Raw genomic sequence first — 21,983 nt, 5'->3', positions numbered from 1 at the left:
CTAGATGTTGTACTGCTATTTCCCCAGATGTTTTCCTTCTCAACACAAACTCCAAAGCATTGCATGTTGTAGATGCCCCTTTTGATTACAACAACTTCTGTTTGTCGAATTATTATTCGTATCAAATATTTTTTGGCTGAGAACTGAATGCAGTATGTCATGTTACTCTTTGTGGTTGAATTGACTAAATGCACATCATTTGAAAGACATTTGAAAGACATAATGGAAATTTTAACATTTGATAACTTCAAGTACGGTACACACAAAACAAATATACTCTTAAAAGCACACTCAGCAAATTGAAACAGTTTGAAAAATGCATCTGTCATACTTAAATAAAAAGGCCAAACATGCTTTAATGGGAAATCCATGCTGAAAGTTGCCAAGTCATTCTACTATGAGAACATGAACTTTGTAAGTGTACAAAATTCTGTTGCAATGTTATCAAATTATCAAATAAGAACAGTTATACATAATTATATTTTTGGTAAATGTTTTATTTAAAACAAAAATAAATCATATGTCGAACTGGAAGTAAAGAAATGTGTTTTTTCAATAGATAATTCTTTATTTATGTTTGAAATTACTGAAATTGAAATTTATTATTTGAGCAAAAAGCCAACTTTCAATATGATCCATCGAGTAAATATAAAATACACTTTTAATCTATATATCTACTACAGACAAATCTACTACTTCTATTATATACATTGTAGTCATATAAATTTATAAAGTTTGTAAAAAAATAAAATATCACAAGTGCCTCTTTCATTTGTTTCATATGATATTATCCAAGTAAAGTGTGTATAATGAGCAGATAGTCATAACATATACCCTTACATTTTTTCAATAAATTAAGATGGTTATATAACAATGAATGGTGTATGGTATATTATAAAACAATATTGCACTGTTCTTTCCCCTTCCAGTCCAACTTCTAACATATAACTATTTATTGAAACACATAAAGAACAGAAAACTAACAAATTTACAAACTTATAAAAATAATATTTCAATAAGCAATAACAATTTTGATTTTACTCTTAATCTTGTTTTTTTTTTTTTTTTTAACGTATGTATTTTATGGGAATGAATTGTAAAAAAAAAAAAGTGATGAATGAAAAATGGTGACATACAATAAGCAAGATTTTTCAGTGGTACGACACAAAACGGGTCATATATTGCACATAAGTTCAATAAGTCCACTCAACTCGTACATATATTATCTTACAAATATTAATAACTCATCCCAACAATGTGTTTTTTGTTTGTTTTTTTTTTCAATTCCTTTTTTGTATGTCAATATCAACACCCTTTTGGTTATATCTCGGCAGTTGATCCACCTAACCAGCTTTCCCGCAAAACTCAACAGTTATTATCAATATCTCCGCAAGTGATCCACCACTTTTCTCACGTGGTTTCTCAAACAACAATTTGAGATGACTGACCATCAGTTGTCTTGTAGAAATTACACCTCTCCAGAGTACCACACCAGCGACCCCTGCAATACTTATCCAATGAGCTCCCTATCAATTTGAAAAGTAGATCACAAATATCATGATAATGCATAGTAGTCCGAGCAGATGAGATTTGGTCAATATCAGAAATATGGCTATAAAATGAAATAAATCGTGCAACAGGGTTTGAAGTTTGATACCCTTCTACTCCTATCTTTTTGATGAAAGTTATCAAATTGAGGTTCTTCAATTTTTATGTTGTCTGTATAAAATAATAGCATTTTACCATAGATAAGTTGAAGACCTTTGTATAGTTTGACATCTTTGATCTTGATATATTTTTCACATCTATTATGGCCGATATGTTAATTGCCAATTAACTTGACTGAATAGACTGAAGATAATTATACAGTGGCATTTTGTAATAGCCTTCATACGCCTTTTTTTGTGTGAGAATATATTTTAACCGTATTCATTCAGATGTCACATACACTTGATGAATTAGTTTCATTATGGCTACTTTCATTGACTGACTTGTTATAATTAGCAGTTGTCCCTTGATAATTACACCGGATAAATTTGCTATAATCTGTTAAAGCTTAACCATTTCATTTTGTTATGCATTTTGAAATTCACTTGTAAAATGTAGACATCTCTAAATTTTGTCAGTAAATTCAGTGAAGTCCTGATACCTCAAAATTTTTCATGCCTATATAAAATATGACGGCTATAAATTTAATGCATGGAAAGAACAGGCAATATACCAATCACCATAATGTTCAATTTTTGCATATTACCAATCAAGAAGTAATGATAGCTTAAACATATTTATTCAAGCGATAATTGCATGAAGCCAATAATGTGTCCTCTTCCTGGAACTAACCAGTATTTGTGTCATAAAGGAACATTGTTATGACCTCAGCAGGGCAAGAACCTTAACTCACTATAGGACATTGTTAGTCATCCAGAAATGAATTGTAGCAAACAATCAAGTTAAATACTGTTAAAAGAATATTATCAGATATAGTCAACTTTATTCAAATAGTATATCTCAAAAAAGGAAAATCTGAACATAAAAATAGTTTTACTTACATAAACGTCTGACATCAAAAACAAAAATATAAATATATAATTAGGAATTAGATAAAGAGTATATGAAAAAAGTTACACTTTTGATAATACATCATTTTAATCATATGTGATGTTAAATTCAAATCTTTTGGAAATATAGAAAATAGTAGTAAGAAAAATTGTATAGTAAATGTGCTAGAGAAATTCCAATTATTTAACTTGTCTTTTAAATGTTCATGTAATATATTGCTATACAAACAATCTGATAAACATGTTAAATCAAATATCACAATATCATATTTTATACATTTAAGGCACCTTTTTTTTCTAAATGTAGTAAAAAACATATACCGGAATGTAAAGTTATATTTAAGATAAAAACTTTCATTACAAAACAATTTAGCATTTACAAGATGAAAACTAACTGGAAAATTTAAAGCCGTTGACAAAAACCTCAAATGAAAGCAACTACATGTACAATGTTTTTTATACAAATGTAAGCATATATAGTGCACATAATACAACAGAGATAGCCAATGATATAATAAGCGATACAATTTTATTGCAGTCAAAAATTTAGAAAAATAATTATTTTTATACTTAAATGGTAAATAAACAAAATTACTGTTCACAAGTTGACAATATAATATATACAAATAACATAGATTATTACAACCTAAATGGCAGTGACATGTGAATTCTAATTTCACAGCCCAGTGTGCAGTGAACTGATGTGCATTTAGTAAATTCTGAATGGCATGTAAAATTGCATGTGTATCGAGTAACATGTTAACATATTTGTTTGTAATGTACAACTTCCACAAAGGAACATACATTTTGCATTCAGTTCTCATTGGGGCATCTAAAAATGCGTATTTCCTGACACTGGGCCTTGGTAGTTTAAAGGAACATCTGGATAAGTTTGTCCAATACTCAGTTCCTTGCTGAAACTGTAAAAACAAGACATGTATAATTCATAATCAAAACATATAAACACAAAGTGTGCCAATTTGTCACAAAATATGCCTAACATAAACACTCACTATAGGGAACATTTACATTTTAATCCCACAGTTCATGATTTATGATGAATAATTGATAAATATTAACATTTTTCAATTTCTTATCTCATTTATGAGAACTTTGCCCACAATACTAGAACATTTGTGTCAAGTTATATGACAATCCCTCTATGGCATGAAGTAGTTTCACTATAGACAGTGACCTTGAACTTTGACCTTGAGAACAAACACTCTTACCAAATGATTTCTTAACTAACTAGATACAGTTTTTAGAATGAAAAATATCACAGGAAGGTTTTCATAAAATATATAATTTGAAAAAGATAATAATACCTATGTAATAAAGAATTATTTTTTTCCAGCTCTCTTTTCATGTCCATTACAGTTTTTTGGTGATCTTCCAAACTGAAGTATAAAAAAATCAACATCAACTACAACACAATCTTGTAGATTCATACCACTAATTTTATAACCAATGACCTCACATTTAGTACTACTGTCTGCTAGTGATATACATCTAACTTGCTCTAAAACCATTTTCTAAACCCTATAAAACTCATATTTGCACTTTTTTAAATGAAGAAAAACTTCATTCATTTCTCTGGCATAAAGTGCCTTTAATATAAACAACAGCAATGCAGGAGTTTGCAGAGGAAAATAAGTAAGTGAAAAAATCCATTTTAGAAATACTGGTCTAGATTTCATGTCCTATAGATATGATCTTAAGAAATGTGAAGTTCTAGTACATGATAAAGCTATTCAGTGGTTTATATATGAGAAACATTGATAAATGTAAAACAATAACCAACATCAACACTCATGGCAAATGAGAAGGCTGGTGATCCAAGACACAGGGTCCAGGATTCACAGATCTGACAATACTCCAATTTCAAAGAAGAAATTGAACATTATTTTCTATATATTGTAATCACTGTAGAATACTGAATAACATATATTTGATTATCTGGTTACAAATAGCTTCAACAATACAATAAAAAAAACTAGAAATGTGTCCATAGGACACGGGTGCCCCCACCGCGCCACTGTTCTGTCAATCTTTTTACTAAGTCAAGGGAAATAACTCTACAAATACTGGATAAATCCACAAGCGAAACCCCAGGTGCAAATCTAAATATGCTGAGCAACCTGCCCGTAAGGTTTAATGAATATGTCAAATCCTTTTTGAGTAACTTGCGACACAAGTTGAAAATTGCAAAAATTTTCTAAGTGAAGGGCAATAGCTCTAAAAGTACTAAATAAATCCAGACGAAAATACCTGGTGCACAACTGCACATGCTGATCAATATTCCTGTAAAGTTTCATGATTCTAGGTCAAATACTTTTTGAGTTACGTGCGACACATGTTGAAAATTGCAAAATTTTACTAAGTAAAGGGCAATAACTCTAAAAAAACAAAAAATATCCAGACAAAATACCCAGGTGCACAACTACACATGCTGATCAACATTCCTGTAAAGTTTCATGACTCTAGGTCAAATACTTTTTGAGTTACATGCTACACAAGTTGAAAATTGCAAAATTTTACTAAGTCAAGGGCAATAACTCTGAAAATACTAAAAATATCCAGACTAAAATACCCAGGTGCACAACAACACATGCTGATCAACATTCCTGTAAAGTTTCATGACTCTAGGTCAAATACTTTTTGAGTTACATGCGACACAAGTTGAAAATTGCAAAATTTTACTAAGTCAAGGGCAATAACTCTGAAAATACTAAAAATATCCAGACTAAAATACCCAGGTGCACAACTACACATGCTGATCAACATTCCTGTAAAGTTTCATGACTCTAGGTCAAATACTTTTTGAGTTACATGCGACAAAAAAGTGAACGGACGGACGGACAGACGGACGGACAGACAAGGGTAAATCTAAATGCCCGCCACTAACTCGAGGGCACAATAAAACTATTTTTAATTTACAGTCATATGTTTATAAAATAAGGCCAAAATTTATCATATTTTGATATCAAATTAGCTTTAACAAAGATAAATGAGAAAAATTCTGAAATACACTTTCAGTTTTGTACATTTTCTCATACAATATAAGTAGTATTCAACATTTATCATATCCTGAATGAATACACCAATTAACCAATATTAGTATTGAGTAATGACACATTGGGTCACATTACATCTATACTTCACCAATGAAACTGTAATTAAATAAACTTTATACCGACACATAATTGTACTCTCTTTATCAAGTACAAGTATAATAATATATCGAGTGTGCATTGGTAATTTGATACTCACTAATGTTGGATTATTTCAGTACAAAAAGAAGATACCTTAACAATATCCCTTGAATGAGTTGAGGTCTTCTCTTCTTATTTTCACCCTTATAGGCACCGATCAACTCACTCTCTGTAAAGCTACTAGAAATCCCTTCTGTCTGTATCATTTGTCTTCTTATTTTTTTATTCTCATCTTTAGAAGAACCACTAGCAGCCATGCTCTCTGTTAAGCTACTGGCAATCCCTTGTCCAGGTGTTGCCAAGGAGATAAAATCTCTATCACTAATTGTCTCTTGAACCCTCTGAACTTTCAGCTTTAATTCATCATTGTATTGAAGGCAAAGCTGTATATAATAAAATACAACTTGAAAAAAAAGTTTACATAATGACATAATCATACATTTTTACTTCAGACTTAGTCCTTAACTCCTAAAAAGTTTGTTTATTGTCCAGCATAGACACCTAGAACTGTTTAATTTTAGTGTCTAGGATTCCTGTATGAATAGGTCTATAAGTAGCCTTAGCACTCAAAATGTTACCCCTCATGAGAATTTACCTTCCAACATTTGACATTGAGGGAATCAAGTCTTATGCTGTAACTTTCATTATTCTAAAAGTCAGTAGATATTGTATGACATATTCAGTTTTAGTTTACATTTTATGAAAATCAATTACTGACAAACAAAACACCACAGGCCATTGAGTACAAAAATATATTACAGCATTTAGTTTGTCAACAAATCCTTCGGATCTATCTGCAAGATTCAGCAACTTTTTCTCTAATATTTCGCATCTCTGTCTGACATCATAACCCAGACTGAAAAATTAAATATTTCAAAATTATTTAACGCTTAACATGCACAATATTTTAATTGATTAAATCTGGACATTTATCATTTAAGGGAAATATTTAAAAAATATACTGTCTGAATACTGAACAGTACAGACAATGATGAGACAGTACAGATGCACCAGCTTATCTTTGCACTGGATGCATGAGTAAATTCTATAGCTATCAGCAGGTCATGGATTAAGTCAATTCTTCTGATCAAGTGATGCTTAATTTATTGTTTCCTATATAAGTTATGCATCAGCATCACTTTAAATCTAAATACATTAATTCTTCTTTTAAAAGTAAAGAAATGATAACTTAAAATTTGTTTCTAGTACAAACCTGAACCATGAGTGATAGCGAGTAAACTGATCTTTTGCTCCAGCAAGACAGTGATCAAAGAATAAAGACTTGATCTTTGTACAGTTCTCACTAAGTCTATTCCTGAAATAAAACATTTGTTGATACAATATTCATCTTTATATAAATTAACATTAAGACTGACTTCATGCAAAATTTCAGAACCACAGCGTGTCTACATTCTCAACACATAAATGACTTCTAATTTTTAAAACGTTCATTATGGGCCAAGTCCTATCAATTAAATCTATAATTATGAACACATTATTCCAGTCAAGCTCATTGCCATGGATATGAAAGATCTCTTGACTTCTAGCTGTGATCAACTATAGCCTATACTAACAGTATAGAATCTGTATAGGCATACCAAAAAAATATTTCTTAGGTAAAGCACTTTGATATACTATATTTCATTTAATTAATAATAGATAATTCAAGATTAGGAAATGCATGATAAACAAATTAAATATCAATTTAACATTATAAAATTCAACTAATTCATTAACTTTATTCCTAGTGAATGGAAAATGACTTGTGATTAGAAGAATCTTACTTCTCATATTTATGAATCTGTTCTTCATTAAAAGAGAGGTTAGGACGCTTTCTGTCTTCTGAAAACTGTAACTTGATTTTCAATATTTGTTCCAGCACCACTTCAACTTTTGCAACACTGAAACAACAACAAAAACAACAACATCTTGATTTTTGTAAATAAACAAGACAAGGAACTCTAGCATTCTTGTTTAAGCTACTTAGATATGTAATATACTTCCAGGGAATCCATTAGTGGAAGTTTGGGAGTCATTTACACCTTGATTTTGGCCTCTGACTACCAAAAGATAATGCTTTTACCTTCTTCACGTATATAATGTGACTTCAGAGATTTTGTAGACTCTGACTTCCAAATTTTGAATCTTAATGGAAGCCCAGTACTTCATATGACATCTTATAATGTAAATAATTTACTATTTATCCTTACTGAAACAACTTACAAGCCAAAGAAACAGAAAAATGATCATCATAGAAGAAACAAGACAATTAACAATCAAAACAATTACATTTGAATATAAAAATGGGATAAACGTTCAAAATTTGGTGTAAAACACTGAAAGGCACATATTTTTGACATTAAAGAACCTGATTTTTTTCCAAATTAAGGGACTCTATAAGCAAACTGAACAAACATTATAAACAAAAGGGCCACGATGGCCCTGAAGTCACTCACCTGTATATAGGCCCCCCGGAGCGGGGCAAGTTTTGACCCCAGGGCTTTTATTTGAATAAACTTGGTAGACACCCATTAGAAGATGTTCATGCTAAACATCTAAGGTCTAGCTTGTTGGGTTTTTTAAAAAAAGATTTTTAAAGTTTTTTCTTTACACATATACTAGTATTTAAAAACAATGACACTCCTGGGCCAGGGCCAGTTTTGACCCCAGGGCTTTTATTTGAACAATCTTTGTAGACACTTACTAGAAGATGTTTCATGCTTAATATATAAACTCTAGCTATTCGGGTTATTTCCAAGAAGATTTTTAAGTTTTGCTATACACATATAAGTTTAATTATAAGGAAAATCAATGTCCCCCAGGGCGGGGCCAATTTTGACCCCAGGGCTCTTAGTTGAACAAACTTGGTAGACATCCATAAGAACATGTTTCATGCTAAATATCTTAGCTCTAGCTCTTTGGGTTCTTTAAAAGAAGATTTTTAAAGTTTTTACTATATACATATAGGGAAAATCAATGACCCCCTGGGGTGGGGCCAATTTTGACCCCAGGGCTTTTATTTGAACAAACTTGGTAGACACTCACTAGAAGATGTTTCATGCCAAATATCTAAGCTCTAGCTCTTTTGGTTTTTTAGAAGATGATATTTAAAGTTTTTTATATTGGTTGCCATGGCAACCAGAGTTCTGCATGGAATTAAATTCTTTGAACAATTTTCAAAGGTGACCACCAAAGGAACATTCCTGTGAAGTTTGGATGAAATTGGCTCAGTGGTTTATGAGGAGATGTCATTTAAAGTAAAAGTTTACGGACGCCGGACGAAAAGGGATCACAAAAGCTCACCCTGTCAAAAAGTGACAGGTGAGCTAAAAACATTGGTGAAGGGGGTATAACAAAGTTACTAACCATCTATCTTCTGATATACATCCAACACTATCATTCCACTGCTTCTTCAGAACCTTTTTCTGTAACTCTTGATCTTTGAGATCAACAAGGTGTGAAACTACCTCATTGCCAAGTGCCGATATCTATGGGAAAATAATTATCAATAAGGGATTAAAGGCACATTATGCTTTAGAAATTAACAAGATATGTCCTCTATATAAAGGCAAACCTGAGTTTATGTTTTCATAATGACCTTTGTAAAAAGCCAGAGAGCAGGAGGGTTCAGCTACATCACTAACTCACAAATGAGTATCTCTTTTGAAACTGAAACAGAATTTCAAAAATAACTAAAAAATATGTCCATAGGACTCTTATGAACCCAATTTACTTGCCTGTCATGTGGCATATCTTATAACTTATGCATATTTCATAAGTTTTATACAGGGGCGTCCGTGGCCGAGTGGTTAAGGTCGTTGACTTCAAGCCACTTGCCCCTCACCGCAGTGGGTTCAAATCTCAACAGGGACTTTGGACTCTTTCATGTGAGGAAGCTATCCAGCTAGCTTACGGAACGCCGGTGGTTCTACTCAGGTGCCCATTCCTGCCTGAAATAATGCAAGGAAGGGCACCTGAGGTCTTCCTCCACCAGTAAAGCTGGAACGTCGCCAAATGACCTATACTGTGTCGGTGTGACATAAAACCCAATCAAAACAAAACAAAATAAGTGTTATACATATAAGGAATATTGGTAATAAATATCTTTTCCCTGATACATTTCACCAACCGATAACTGAAACAAGAGATGCCATGCAAGTGACGAATGCCCCTTAAACAGTTTCTTAAGCATGCAGGTATTATGAAAAGAAAACAAGAATGAAAGTAACTAATTGCTTAATACTGTTCTTGTGAAATAAAGTGCTTTTAATAGCAAACTTTACACCTTTGGATAAGGGTCTTGGATGCGACACATCATTTTGCCAAGTTATTTTCAAATCCTTGGCTTCAATGCACGACAATGTTACAGTTTGGAACCTATAATGTGTACCTTCAAACTCTTCTTATAAGCATCAGTACCTTCAAACTATTAGAGTGACCTTGACCTTGGAGGTAGGAACATGGGTCTTACACACACACGTTAGCTTGATGTGGTAGACATTTATGCCTTGTTATTTTAAATTCCTTCGATGCACGACAAAGTTATAGTCCGGACACGAATGCCTGTACCTATAATCTCTAATTGTGATAGTGTGAACCTTTAAAAGTGTGACCTTGATCTTTGAAGAAGGGACTTGGTTCTTGGACGCAACACAACGTTGTCATGTGATAGACATTTAAGCCAAGTTATTTCAAAATCCCTCAATGCATGACAAAGTTAAAGTCTGGACATGATTGTTGTGTAAGTGGGGACGCAAGGACGGACAGACAGACATGAGCCTTAGCCGCAACACATCATCGTGATGTGGTAGACATTTGTGCCAAGTTATTTTAAAATCCCTTCCATGCATGACCACGTTACAGTCCGGACATGATTGTGTATCTTTAAACTCTTCTCGAGAGAATGGTTACCTTCAAACTGTAAGTGTTACCTTGACCTTGAAAGTAGGGGACATGGGTCTTAGACGCGACATGTAGTCCTAATGTGGTAGACATTTATGCCTTGTTATTTTAAAATTCTAAGATGCACGACAAAGTCACAGTATGGACACAAAGTTACAGCCCAGACACGATTATGTGTACCTTTAAACTCTAATTGTGATAATGTGAAACTTCAAAATGTTAGTGTGACCTTGACCTTTGAGGTTGGGACATAATTTTTGGACGCAAAACAACGTCTTGACATTTAAGCCAAGTTATTCTAAAATCCTACAATGCCTGACAAAGTTACAGCCCAGACACGATTATGTGTACCTTTAAACTCTAATTGTGATAATGTGAAACTTAAAAATGTTAGTTAGACCTTGTCCATTGAGGTAGGGATGTGTTTCTTGGATGCGACACATCATCTTGATGTGGTAGACATTTGTCCCAAGCTATTTCAAAATCCCTCAATTTATGACAAAGTTACAGTCCGGACACAAATGAAGTGGGGATGCACAGACGGACAGACAGATAGACGGATGGTGCGATTTTAATATGCTACCCTTCGGGAGCATAAAATCTTGAATAGACAAGTATTTGACATCAAATGTTACTGTGACCTCAAAATTAGTACAGGTCATCTATAATCAATTTTCCTACTAAGTTTTACAAACTTATTTGAGGTGAGGATTATATTGCAAACAACCGTTTATATACGGTCATATAACCTGTCAAAAGTCTTTATAACTAATGATATAACCATGTACATCAGTCAACGAGTGTATCAAAGATGCTATCTTAAAAAACAAACTTGTGTGTAGACTCAATACATGACAATATGATTTCAGTAAAATATGGCATTTTATAGCTTTTTTTATTCAGTTGATTATCAAGTAGAAAGGTATATTCATAAAATAGGGATCTCCTCTATTTCAGACATTACCTGTGAAGAGAGTTCTCCAATATTCATTTCACTCTGTTCATGAAAAGCTTCAAGATCTGTTAAAATATGATTTAATTGAATGTCTGAACTTTTCACTAAAACTCCGACCATGGTTAACTCCCTTTTGAATGTTCGTAAAAAATTATCTTTCCACTTCATAATACTGTCACAATTCCTTTCCAAAAAAGTATGATAGTCCACTAAATGTCCAAGTTCATGATACAGATCGTGGCTGAAATAAATATAATTCATGGCTGAAAAATGAATCCAGATTTAATGGACACTACCAAAGGGAAATACTTAAAGGGTAATGATAACAAAAAAGAATCACAATGTCCTGTTTTTCTTTGATTCAAAATAGAACACAATGTGAAATAAAACAAGAGGGCCATGATGGCCCTGAAATCAATCACCTGTATATAGGCCCTTGGGGCGGGGCTAATTTTAAGCCAGGGGCTTTTTTAACCAACTTGGTAGACACCCATTAGAAGATGTTTCATTATAAATATCTTCGCTCTAGCTCTTTGGGGGTTTTAAAAGAAGATTTTCCTTATATTTCTATAGTAAAAACTTAAAAAATCAGACTCCCGGGGCAGGGCCAATTTAACCCTGGGGCTTTTATTTGAACAAATCTGGTAGACACTCACCAGAAGATGTTTCATGCTTAATATCTAAGCACTAACTCTTTGGGTTTTTAAAAAAAGATTTTTTTAAGTTTTTACTATATAAATATATGGAAAATCAATGACATCCTGGGCGGGGCCAATTTTGACCCCAGGGCTATATTTGAACAAACTTGGTAGACACACATCAGACAATGTTTCATGCCAAATATTTAAGCTCTAGTTCTTTGGGTTTTTTAAAAGAAGATTTTTTTTTAAAGTTTTTACTTTATAAATATAAGGAAAATCAATGACCCCCTGGGGCGGGGCCAATTTTGACCCCAGAGCTTTTATTTGAATAAACTTGATAGACACTCACTAGAAGATGTTTCATGCCAAATATTTCAGCTCTAGCTCTTTGGGATTTTTAAAAGAAGATTTTTTAAAACTTTTTACTATATACATATAACGAAAAGCAATGACCCCCTGGGGCGGGGCCAATTTTGACCCCAGAGCTTTTATTTGAACAAACTTGATAGACAATTACTAGAAGATGTTTCATGCCATATATCTAAGCTCTAGCTCTTTCAGTTTTTTAAAAGCAGGTATTTTAAGTTTTTTTCTTTCGATTGCCATGGCAACCAGAGTTCAGCATGGAAGTAAATTCTTTGAACAATTTTTAAAGGTGACAACCAATGGACCATTTCTGTGAAGTTTGGATGAAATTGGCTCAGCGGTTTATGAGGAGATGTTGTTTAAAGTAAAAGTTTACGGACGACGGAGGGTTGGCGGACAAAAAGTGATCACAAAAGCTCACCATGTCACTTTGTGACAGGTGAGCTAAAAATAAAAACAATATTGTTCCAGCTTATGTTTATTTATTTTTTTTTAAATCAAATAATTATATAAATACCAAAGTTCAGAATTCGAACTACCTCAAAAATAGATAAAATTAAATTTCAAAATAAATATTTAAATGGAATTCAAAATAATATGAATTATTTTTTAGTTTGTTTGGATTTTTACAGCACGTCATCACATAACTTGCCATATCGTGCTGAATGCAATAATAGACTTAAAATGTTATGTAAAACTTTGTAAATGACAATATATGAATTATACTGAACAGTTTGTTTGCATTGTATTATTATTCTTTATTAACTTTGCTAAGGTCATACTAAGTGTAAAATTTTTCAGATTACCTTGTATAGGAAGACATCTGATGCCCTTCTTTAATTTAGGAGCACACCCTTCAGTAAATTTACTGACATTCAAGAACCTGGCTATTTTTCAGAACAGATTAAAATGATAATATTTGCCACATTTTACAATTACACGCATGCTTTAAAGACATCCATGCTGTCAAGAGACAAGAGTCCCTTTTCTTAAAATAATGGCTACTTACATATACATGTGCACTGCCCGTCTGACAAGTTCTTGTTTCATAGAGTATAACTCAACTTCCTTTAGAATATAACAACTTATTGCAGAACACATCTTGGCTATAGCATAGTCGTCTGTAGTTAAACTTGATGTGAACCTCGGAAAGTCCTCTGAAATGTTTTGTAATGTCAGTTTAAAACCAAATATTGAGACAGTCTTTGTAACTCCTTGTTTGAAGTGATGTTATGTCTACAAAAAGCCTTAATATCCCCCCCCCCCACCCCCGAAGCAGATTTCACATTTATTGGTAAGCTTGTAGCAACTCCCAGAGAGATGTGTTTAGTGACTGATATTTTCCTCAGGAATTAGCAACAAACCCTTGCCAAGGGAAACAACTACAGTAAACTTCACTTACAGCGAACACGGTTATAGCGAACTTCCGGTTATAAGGAACAATTTATTTTGGCCCGAATTTTGCCCTTCTTTATTTAATATAAAAATATACGGATATAGCGAACACAGTTATAAGGAACTCATATCTTGGTCCCAATTAAGTCAAAAGTACAGGAAATTACACTTTTATAACAAACTCCAAAATATCGGCTATCCGAACATAGACTTTCGTTTTCATTGGCACAGATTAAAAGTCAGCCGAATGTACTGTTTATTGTTGTATGTACTTCAAGACATCTATTAAAATGAATTTCTATAGCAGTATGTTATAGTTTTCAATTCAGGATACTTTTTGCATGAGTTCTTGTCACCAAGATAAAACAGTTATTCCCTTGTATTCTATTATTTCTTTTCTTTAATAGTTTTGCTCCAGTAAAATAATCATGATCATTTATAACTGCTTTTCAACATAATCAAGCATGCTTGCTAATCTATTGAAATCTACAAAGTATGCTTGATTAAAATGAAAAGAAATCTATATATTTCATAAGTAAAAGTCTCCCTTAAAATATAGTAGAAGATATTCGATATAAAAGGAAGGAAAAATCCAAAATATTGTGTATTCTTGATTATGGAAAGAACACGAAAAGCATTGAGTTTAGAAATAAAATATGATATTTTATGAGAAATTGAGAAAGGGATTACAACTAAAACTGAAATAGCAAAGTATAAATTCTCGGGTATTGTGTGTAAAAATTCTCGGTTATTGTGTGTAAAACAGAAATAAATGACTATTTTTTCTTAATCAAATGCTCTTAAACAATCAGTTCGTTATATGTAAATCTGTTCGCTATAAAAAATCCTGATATAAGGAACTAATTCGCTATATGCTTACAAGGAACTCCGGATATAAGGAACATATTTTGAATGTCCCAATGAGTTCGTTATAAGCGGAGTTTACTGTATAATGTTACTCAACATCAACTACCAAGTTGTTTTATCTACATTGTAGTAATAAGAATGCAATTATGCAACATAAGTGAAAATTATAACAACAAAATGAAAATATGAATCAAGAAAATAGAAAGAAATTCAAGAAAAACACACTTACTTATGTTTGGTACAGGGAATCTTGAAAAATCATCCATGTGTTTAGTGTAAACAAAAATTGGGTTTGTTTCTGTGATTCCCTTTGGATAACTTGATATGGGTAACATTGCCTGAACATGATCCTTTAATTGTTGACCATCAAAGATCAGTAACTGACTAGGAGCAAATATTTCTGTCTGTTCTGCTATCAGCTCTTGAAGCGTTGTTAAACTTCAATGTAATAATTAAACCAATTAGATATAATATATATTTTGTCACAACACATACAATAATGTACATCAAACTTTCAAAATAACAATATTTATGTTTAAAATTTTTTTCTATGTTTCAATTCAATAATGTTCCTAATATATGGTGAAGAACAAATGTCTTCAAAGCACAGGAGTTAGCCTTTGTAAGGCAAGGTAACTATAAAAAGAGTGTTACAAGAGTACAGAAACATTAAGAAACACTTTCTTTAATTCTCAGTATGACCAATAACTTTAAAAGGTAAATATCTATAAAGGAGCTACCAAACTAAATCATCAATTAAATATTTTGACATCCAAATATTACCTTTGGCCTTCTGACTCTTAAACTGATGTTACAAAAATTAATGCCTAGTTTTTTTTATTAAAAAACATCCATGAATGGCAAAATGATGACAGAACATAACCATTAATGTACTTTTATACAATTATTACCTTTAAAATCAAAGTTAGGTCTTGACTTCAAACTTCTTTTCACTTATGACACATTGTTTTAAAGTTCCAAATATTTATTCAGTTATTTCATAATCCATCTATGATTTCAATCAAACATTCATGTACTTTTAAGAAATATTATACTTTAAGTCTAAATGTGGCCCATAGCTACAAACCTGTGTCTTGCATGTGACATGTTGTCTCAATATGGCCCAAATTATTTAAATTGGATTCAAAATCAATCCACTCAAAGTTATAGATTGTGCCCAACTATTTTTTCACAATATTACAACTTTTGATATCTAAGTGTGTTACCTTGACCAAAATGCTGGAAATGTTTGTTCAATCATTTTTGACAGGGCATAAGTCAAAAAGTATTTGATGCAACAACTTTAAACTAAACACGTAAGTGTTTAAGATATCAGCTTCAATCTTTATAGGGCCTCTGAATGCTGCACATTTATGTTTGGTTATCCCACAAACATTGGCCTGTGAAAGCTGGACAAGATTTTTCTATTTATAGCTCTGGTGGCCATTTTGTTCAGCGAAGCAGAACATGCCCGCGATATGCTCAACTAGGGATGGTACTGATCACTCCTGTAAAGTTGGGTTGAAATCCCACCAGCAGTTTGACCTGTGAAAGCCAGACAGGATTTTTCTATTTTTAGCTATAAAGGCCATTTTGTGCAGCAAAGCGTAATGTGCCAGCTATGTGCACAACTAGGGATTGTACTGATCACTCCTGTAATGTTTGGTTGAAATCCTACCTACAGTTTGACCTAAGAAAGCCGGACAAGCTTAATGCGGATGGACAGACTTACTACCAGACTGATGGACAGACGTGAAGGCAAAAACAATTTGTCTCCCAAAAATTTTAGGAGACATAATTCATGAAAATTACTGATCACATTCTTACTCCTCTTTAATCATAAGTTTTTTGTTGTTTTTTTTTTGCACAACACTGTGCCAATTTTTGAGCCAATTAATTCTTAGTCTTCTGCTGCAATAAATAAAAGAGATATACTTACTTGTTTTCACTTTTAATATACACTTTGAGACTATTCCATGTGTGTGGACAGAATACATGTATCACTTTCTTTTTCACTATAGAGTCAATTTCTTTAAAACAAGCGTCAAAATTCCACACTTTACTTGGGTCAGATTCCAATAGACGAGCAAATATTGGTGTTATCAAAATCTTTAATCCACTGGAAATAACAAAAACTTTATTTAGTCTAATTCTATCGAAAAAGAACACCAATAAAAATATTAAATATAATAACAAGAGCTGTTTGTAGGACAGCATGCTTAACTATTCTTAGTGTTTGATAGTAAAAGAGCATTGATAATGTTAAATTTCACAATGTTTTTCCAAATCCATGTTACAGTTATAAAGCAAGACATTAATGAAATATGAAAATATCTGAGGTGGTACCCAAACTAACATAAATTCTGAGGTGGTACCCAAACTAACATAAATTCTAAGTCGGAAAAGAGGCATTATTCTGTCAAAATGCTTGCTATAGTTAACTCTCCTGTCTACAGGTTGGGGGCATAATGGAACAAGTGTGCAAAGTTCCAAAGCCATATATCAATGGGCTTTGAAAATATTTGAGGTGGTATGCAAACTTTAACATAAATTCTAGGTCAAAAAAGGGGCATAATCCTGTCAAAATGCTTGATAGAGTTACTCCCTCCTCCTGTGTACAGGTTGGGGTAATGATGGTGAACAAGTGTGCAAAGTTTCAAAGCCATATGTCAATTGACCTTGAAAATATTTGAGGTATTACAAAAACTTTAAGGTAAATTCTAAGTTGAACAAGAGCTGTCAGTAGGACAGCAACGCTCGACTATTCTTAGTGCTTGATAGTAAAAACAAGAGCTGTCGGTAGGACAGCATGCTCGACTATTCGAAGTGCTTGATAGTAAAAGATCCCAAAGTTCACAAAAGGGCTACTTTTTTTTTATAAATTCATGTTATAGGCCTTAGAGAGAGTCTAATTATACAGAATTGGCTTGACTATTCGGAAGGTAATGTCAAAAGGGTTTTTTATTGAGTATAATAATACTAATGTAACCTATGAATACATAAATTTGACAGAAAAGGTACAAAGGCTTGTTATTAAGATGTTTAAGCAAGTAAATCACTGCTTTATTATTATGAATGCATAAAATTGTCCCAAAAAAGGCACAAACCCTTCAGTAGTTATTGAGATAACAGCTTACAAGCAAAACTTTACCATGAATTTCCAAGTTGAAAAAGGGGAGAAAAATCAGCCTAAATGCAAGATAGAATTATGGATCTTTGTCAGTGACCTACAATTATGACCCTAAATGCATATGTGAAGTTTTAAATAAATATCTTTAATAGTTATTGAGATATGTAAAACTTGCATGTAAACATTAACCAAGAGACTAAGTAGAAAAGGGGATATGAATCAGCCTTAATGCAAGACAGAGTTATGGAACTTGGTCAGTGACATACAATTAAGACCCTCCAATTATGACCCTAAGTGCATGTGTAAAGTTTCAAGTAAATATCATTAAAGACCTTTAACCTTTAACCAAAATTTCTAAGTTAAAAAGGGGCAAATAATTCTGCAAATATTGCAGACAGAGTTATGCAATTTTGCAAACTGATGTACATTGTTACTATAAATAAGTATTTTAAATTTCAAATGAATATCTCAAGCAATAATTGAGATATTTACAAAAAAACTTAAACCAAAATTTCTAAGTTCCAAAGGGGCATAATTCTGTCAATATTGTAGGCAGAGTTATCCAACTTTTCAATCTGATGTATCTTGTTACTATAAATAAGTATTGTAAGTTTCAATTGAATATCTCAAGCAATAATTGAGATATTTACAAAAAAACTTAAACCAAAATTTCTAAGTTCCAAAGGAGCATAATTCTGTCAATATTGTAGGCAGAGTTATCCAACTTGTCAATCTGATGTACCTTGTTACTATAAATAAGTATTGTAAGTTTCAATTGAATATCTCAAGTAATAATTGAGATATTTGACTTTACAAAAAACTTTAACCAACGCAGACGCCGACGCTGACGCCGACGCCGGGGCGACTACAATAGCTCTCATATTCTTCGAATAGTCGAGCTAAAAATGCTTGATACAGTTACCTCCTCCTGTTTACAGGTTGGGGTCATGATGGTGAACAAGTGTGCAAAGTTTCAAAGCCATATGTCAATGGACTTTGAAAATATTTGAACTATTACAAAAACTTTAACATAAATTCTAAGTCGAAAAAGGGGCAAAATTCTGTCAAAATGCTTGATAGAGTTACCTCCTCCTGTTTACAGGTTGGGGTCATGATGTTGAACAAGTCTGCAAAGTTTCAAAGCCATATGTCAATGGACTTTGAAAATATTTGAACTATTACAAAAACTTTAATGTAAGTTCTAAGTCGAAAAAGGGGCATAATTCTGTCAAAATGCTTGATAGAGTTACCTCCTCCTGTTTACAGGTTCGGGTTATGATGGTGAACAAGTGTGCAAAGTTTCAAAGCCATATGTCAATGGACTTTGAAAATATTTGAACTATTACAAAAACTTTAACATAAATTCTAAGTCGAAAAAGGGGCATAATTCTGTCAAAATGCTTGATAGAGTTACAGGTTGGGGGCATAATGGTGAACAAGTGTGCAAAGAATCAAAGCTATATGTCAATGGACTTTGAAAATATTTGAGGTGTTACAAAAACTTAAACATAAATTCTAAGTTGAAAAAGGGACATAATTTTGTCAAATTGCTTGATACAGTTACCTCCTCCTTTCTACAGGTTTGGGTCATCATGGTGAATAAGTGTGCAAAGTTTCAAAGTCATATGTCAATGGACTTTGAAAATATTTGAGGTGTTACAAAAACTATTTCAAGGACTACCTAGGATGGGTAGAGAACTAGTTAGGATAGAAATGGGCAGAGGACTATCTAAGACAAGAGCCAGTTGAACAGGGTGATGCTCCCCAACTAGGTTTTGGACACAGAAAAGTATATCTTTTGTAGTTTCAGAGTTATGTCCCAGACAAAGTTCAAAGTATGATAATTCCAAACTTAGGCAATGCAGAGTTACTTTTCTTTGCACTTAACTTGACACGTCGTCTCAATATGTTGATCATTTCTGTGAAAAAGTTGTAAAATCCAACTTCAAATAACAAAGTTATGGGCCGGACCTTCAAGGTAGCAACCTAAAAGTTGCGCGACATGTCGTCTCAATATGGTGATTATTTCTGTGAAATATTTGTAAAATCAGACTTCAAATAATGAAGTGATGGGTTGGACACAATTTTGCTTCAAGGTCATGCTGTGACCTTGACCTTCAAGGTAGCGATGCAAATGTTGTGCGTGACACGCTGTCTCAATATGGTGATTATTTCTTTGAAATAGTTGTAAAATCCAGCTTCAAATAACAAAGTTATGGGCCAGACACAAATTCGAGACGTACGGACAGTCGGATGGACAACCTGGCGACTATATGCTCCCCCGAAATTTTTCGGGGAGCATAATAAAAGCATGAAATGTGTAGAGGGTTATCTAGGATTAATATCTGCAAAGTTTAATCAAAACAGACCAAAGAATTCAACAGAAAATAGAAATTGAAGACACCAGGCCAATCTCAATACATTGTGATAATCATCATAAACTGTTCAGATCTAAAATGTTCATATTATGTGAAACAACAACTTACTCGGACAACCTGCAAGTTTTTGGTAATTCTTTACTCCATTCTATATTTCCACCATCTGAATGCTGGACTCCCATAATTACTCCACTTTCTTTATGTCGAGTAATTTCAAACCTGTAAGATATAATGGTCAAAAAAACGGACCACTATAACACTGGGTTTTTCTGGAAACGTTCACAAAATATTTCTGTCAACAAGTTCATGTTCTAACCTGGACATTCAAATTAAGTATTCACCACCTTGTTTCTGTAAGGATTAGAAGAACTTCTCTACTTTGCATATAATTCAAGAAAAATACATTTAATATTATACTCGAAGTTTTTTTAAAAGCATTCCAGAAATGCATTTTGAGTTGCTTCCCTTTATACATAAACATTGAGCTCCTTGAACCTTTGAATAACACACTTGAAATAGTATATTAAACAACAACCATATTTTTCTCCAAATTTATATCTGTAAAAACATCTAAGGGGATATTCAACTTTGTTTATGGTTAATTAACAAATATACTTTGATAGTCATGTATACAAATTGGTTCGTACCTATGAAAACTTTATAAAATGATCAAGTGATAGAAACATTCATGTATCAAAAATACAAATAAGTTGCCTTTTTTTGTTTTTAATGAAAGGATCAAAATATTTTATTCAAAATTTTTATAAGCCTGATCCTCTGAAGATATTAAATATATTCTGTTTATGTCTAAAAAACTCAATATGAATTGTAAACATTTAAATCAAGGTAAACCAACCCAGCCCCAGTACTGGCCCATTTTTATATTTACTTACATTTTCTGTCTGTTTCTCCTTCCACCATATGGTTTAAAAGGTAATTGGCCTGTTGCAACATGAAAGAAGGTAACACCCATACTCCATAAATCTACAGTAGCAGTAAACTGTCTCCGATTAGGGTTCCGTAATACAGCTCTCTCGTACATGTCAGGATGCTGTAAAAATGAAAAACAGAATTTTCTATTGTCATGATTTATACAGTCAAACATGTAAGAAGACTCATTATTTCTTGTAAAAATAATTCTAACAGTCTTTATTCTTGCATAAAAACTGCAAACACAGTTTAACATTAACAGAGAAGAAAACATGTATTAACGGATAGATTGTTATGCACCACCTGCCTGACTAAGAGCGCCATGTTAAAACAGGTTTACGCAATTAAGGCCCCATAGATTTATAATCAAAACACAACTGTCAAGTGACAGTGCACTAGCACATGGAAAGCATGGGTCAAGCAATAGGTTTTTTTTCTTACGAAATACAGATGACAAAACATGAAATTACAGATTATGACATATACTTTTATGCAAGAATAGTACTAACGCATCTTATTTTCATGCCTTAACAACTGCAGAAACTCTCAGACTTAATAAAACCCTTAACCTGTGCAGGCTTTGGCTTTAAATGTATCCTAGTGCTTCTGCAGATGTAAATGCATAAATAAAGGAGCATCGACCCTCTAT

General features: G+C 32.7%; 1 protein-coding gene across 4 annotated transcripts in view; it reads right to left on the bottom strand.

Annotated features, from left to right (window-relative positions):
* Positions 1-1,049: 1,049 nt before the first annotated feature.
* The window catches only part of LOC132740688 (serine/threonine-protein kinase TBK1-like), a 118,805-nt gene continuing 97,871 nt past the window's right edge, over positions 1,050-21,983 (bottom strand). For all 4 annotated transcript variants that reach the window (XM_060728653.1, XM_060728644.1, XM_060728662.1 and 1 more), the window contains 13 exons: positions 21,298-21,455; positions 20,513-20,623; positions 16,836-17,015; positions 15,126-15,334; positions 13,644-13,791; positions 11,637-11,868; positions 9,137-9,258; positions 7,555-7,671; positions 6,984-7,085; positions 6,530-6,626; positions 5,864-6,153; positions 3,884-3,955; positions 1,050-3,478 (listed from right to left, as the gene is read on the bottom strand). In XM_060728653.1, the coding sequence (XP_060584636.1) occupies positions 3,391-3,478; positions 3,884-3,955; positions 5,864-6,153; positions 6,530-6,626; positions 6,984-7,085; positions 7,555-7,671; positions 9,137-9,258; positions 11,637-11,868; positions 13,644-13,791; positions 15,126-15,334; positions 16,836-17,015; positions 20,513-20,623; positions 21,298-21,455 (1,926 nt within the window). In that variant the 3' untranslated portion in view covers positions 1,050-3,390. The remainder of the gene's footprint in view (positions 3,479-3,883; positions 3,956-5,863; positions 6,154-6,529; positions 6,627-6,983; positions 7,086-7,554; positions 7,672-9,136; positions 9,259-11,636; positions 11,869-13,643; positions 13,792-15,125; positions 15,335-16,835; positions 17,016-20,512; positions 20,624-21,297; positions 21,456-21,983) is intronic.

Source organism: Ruditapes philippinarum, unplaced genomic scaffold, assembly GCF_026571515.1.
Source record: "Ruditapes philippinarum isolate M1 unplaced genomic scaffold, ASM2657151v2 ctg225_1_1_1_1, whole genome shotgun sequence".
Lineage (NCBI taxonomy): Eukaryota > Metazoa > Mollusca > Bivalvia > Venerida > Veneridae > Ruditapes > Ruditapes philippinarum.
Note: the sequence above shows the minus strand (reverse complement) of the source record. Positions and strands in the feature narration are given on the sequence as shown.